Source organism: Corvus brachyrhynchos, unplaced genomic scaffold (genome assembly GCF_000691975.1).
Source record: "Corvus brachyrhynchos isolate BGI_N302 unplaced genomic scaffold, ASM69197v1 scaffold219, whole genome shotgun sequence".
NCBI classification, from domain to species: domain Eukaryota; kingdom Metazoa; phylum Chordata; class Aves; order Passeriformes; family Corvidae; genus Corvus; species Corvus brachyrhynchos.
Window position 1 is genome coordinate 1,640,336 of NW_008240034.1, and position 1,933 is coordinate 1,642,268.

The 1,933-nt window shown below is 64.5% G+C and overlaps 1 protein-coding gene across 1 annotated transcript in view; it reads left to right on the plus strand.

The window, feature by feature from the left end:
- The window catches only part of APC2 (APC2, WNT signaling pathway regulator), a gene marked incomplete at its 5' end in the record, with an annotated part of 9,296 nt that extends 9,106 nt beyond the window's left edge, over positions 1-190 (plus strand). Inside the window, 1 exon segment of the mRNA XM_017743820.1 lies at positions 75-190. Within this exon segment, the coding sequence (XP_017599309.1) occupies positions 75-190 (116 nt within the window).
- Between the last annotated feature and the right edge of the window lie 1,743 nt (positions 191-1,933).

Below are 1,933 nucleotides of genomic sequence, written 5' to 3' on the forward strand. Positions count from 1 at the left end.
GGCGGTGGCCGACAAGGCGGTGGAGAAAATCCAAGCTTGATGATGCCCCAGTGAGGGTCCTGCGACACCTCCAGCCTCACGGGAGCTGGCCAGGACTGTGCTGGGGGCACACATGGGGATTTGGGACAGCTGGGGACCAATGAGTCACCCCAACCCGCTGCTGGCCCCGGCTGGGGTCTTGCTGTGCTGAAGCATCACGATTGCCAGTGGCAAGGACTGGACAGAACTGGGAACGTGCCGGGTCTGACACCCCAAGCTGGGGCGATTCTCATGGACCATCTCCTGGTGCTGATGGACATCCAGGGACAAGCTGAGGTGGGGCCGTGTCCCCGCGTGCTCCCATCCCGCTCACCCAGGGGTTGAACCAGAGCCTGATCCCACATGCCGGGAAGCTGACACAGCCCACCCTGGTACCGGGAAAACCCCACACGCTCCAGCTTGTCTGGCACCAACTCTGGCTCTGCCAGCGATCACAGCTCGTTTATTAACAGCGGAAGGGACTCAGGGGAGAGGCTTTGGAGGGGGAGATGGGGGCCAGGGCCCCCGTTTGTGCTGCTGGAGGCTCCTGATTGCTGCTGGGTGACCTGTGCCGGTCCGAGGTGGTGGCAGGTGGAAATGGTGCAGGAGGAGCCGGGCAGGGGCTCACAGGGGTGGCCAGGGTCCTGATGGGCTCATCCCGGGGGCTGCTCACAAGGTGCTGTCACCAGGCTGGGGGGCTGCCCTGGGAGGGGACAGGGTGCTAAGCCAGCACCGGGATGCCCCAACCCCCAGGAAAGGGTCTGGGGTCCTTCACCTTCATCCGCAGCCCCCCAGCCTCCCACCCCTGGGGCAGAAGAGCCTCGGCTCACAGCCAGGATGCCGGTGTGTCCTTGTGGATGTGGACACGAATCCATCCAGGACTGGATTACGCCCACGAGCACGGGGCCTCCCGGCCCCAAAACCCCGGGGACACCCCCACTTCTGCTGCCAGCCGGGCCCAGGTGCTGAGACTGGGGTGTGTGGGAAGTGCCTCGGCCCCTGGGAGCGGGATGGGCTTCAGAGGGACCCCCAATCCAGGTGGTCCCAGACCCCATGGATACCTCCCCGTCCTCCCACCATCACTACCTGCTTCGGGTGGGGCCACCTTTGTGCCCCCCCATCCCAGTGCTGGGGGGTGCAGGGACAGACACAGGGCTATGGGGACATGTGCAGGGGACACACCTGGGCGGCTGTGGGGACACAGTGAGGGGCTCTGGGTTGTTGCACTGGGGACATACAGTGGGGACAGGGAGACACCAGGACCGTGGGGAAATGCAGGGTGTCCCCAAGGATGTTCACTGGGGTTGTGGGGACGGGCACACCCCAGTGCCCACTGGAGCCCCCCTGCCCTGGCAGCGGCCGGCACTGAAGGAAAAGGTGGAAAATCCCAGGAGCAGCACTCCCAAGTGCTGTAAGGGAGCACAGGGGTGGCAGGAGGGCCAGCATCACCTCCCGGGGTCCGAGCCACTGCCCTCCCCCTCCTCCATGGACAATCCTGCCGAGCTCCGCTCCCCGTCACTGTATCTATGTACTAAGGATGTTATTTTACCAGACTCTGGACAGTATTCCCAATTAAAAGCCAACCTGTGTAAATAGGAAGGGGTGTTCTGTCTATCCCTGGGGGCAGCCCCTCCGCAGAGTTTTCTGGATCCATTTCTTGTACTTCACGGTCGAGGTGGCCACTGGCGGCTTGAAAAGGTTAGTGGCGTCCCGGCTGCTGAAGGACATGACGCCGGCCACTGCCGGCCGCTTCCCGCACACCAACGGGCCCCCCGAGTCACCCTGAGGGCGGGGGGGGACACCGGAAAGTGAACCCCGAGCAGGGGACAGGGACCCCCACCATGGCCAGGGGGACATCTCACCTGCTCAGGGTGAACACCCTCCCCGCAGCCCCCCGCAACCCGCACCGGGGCTC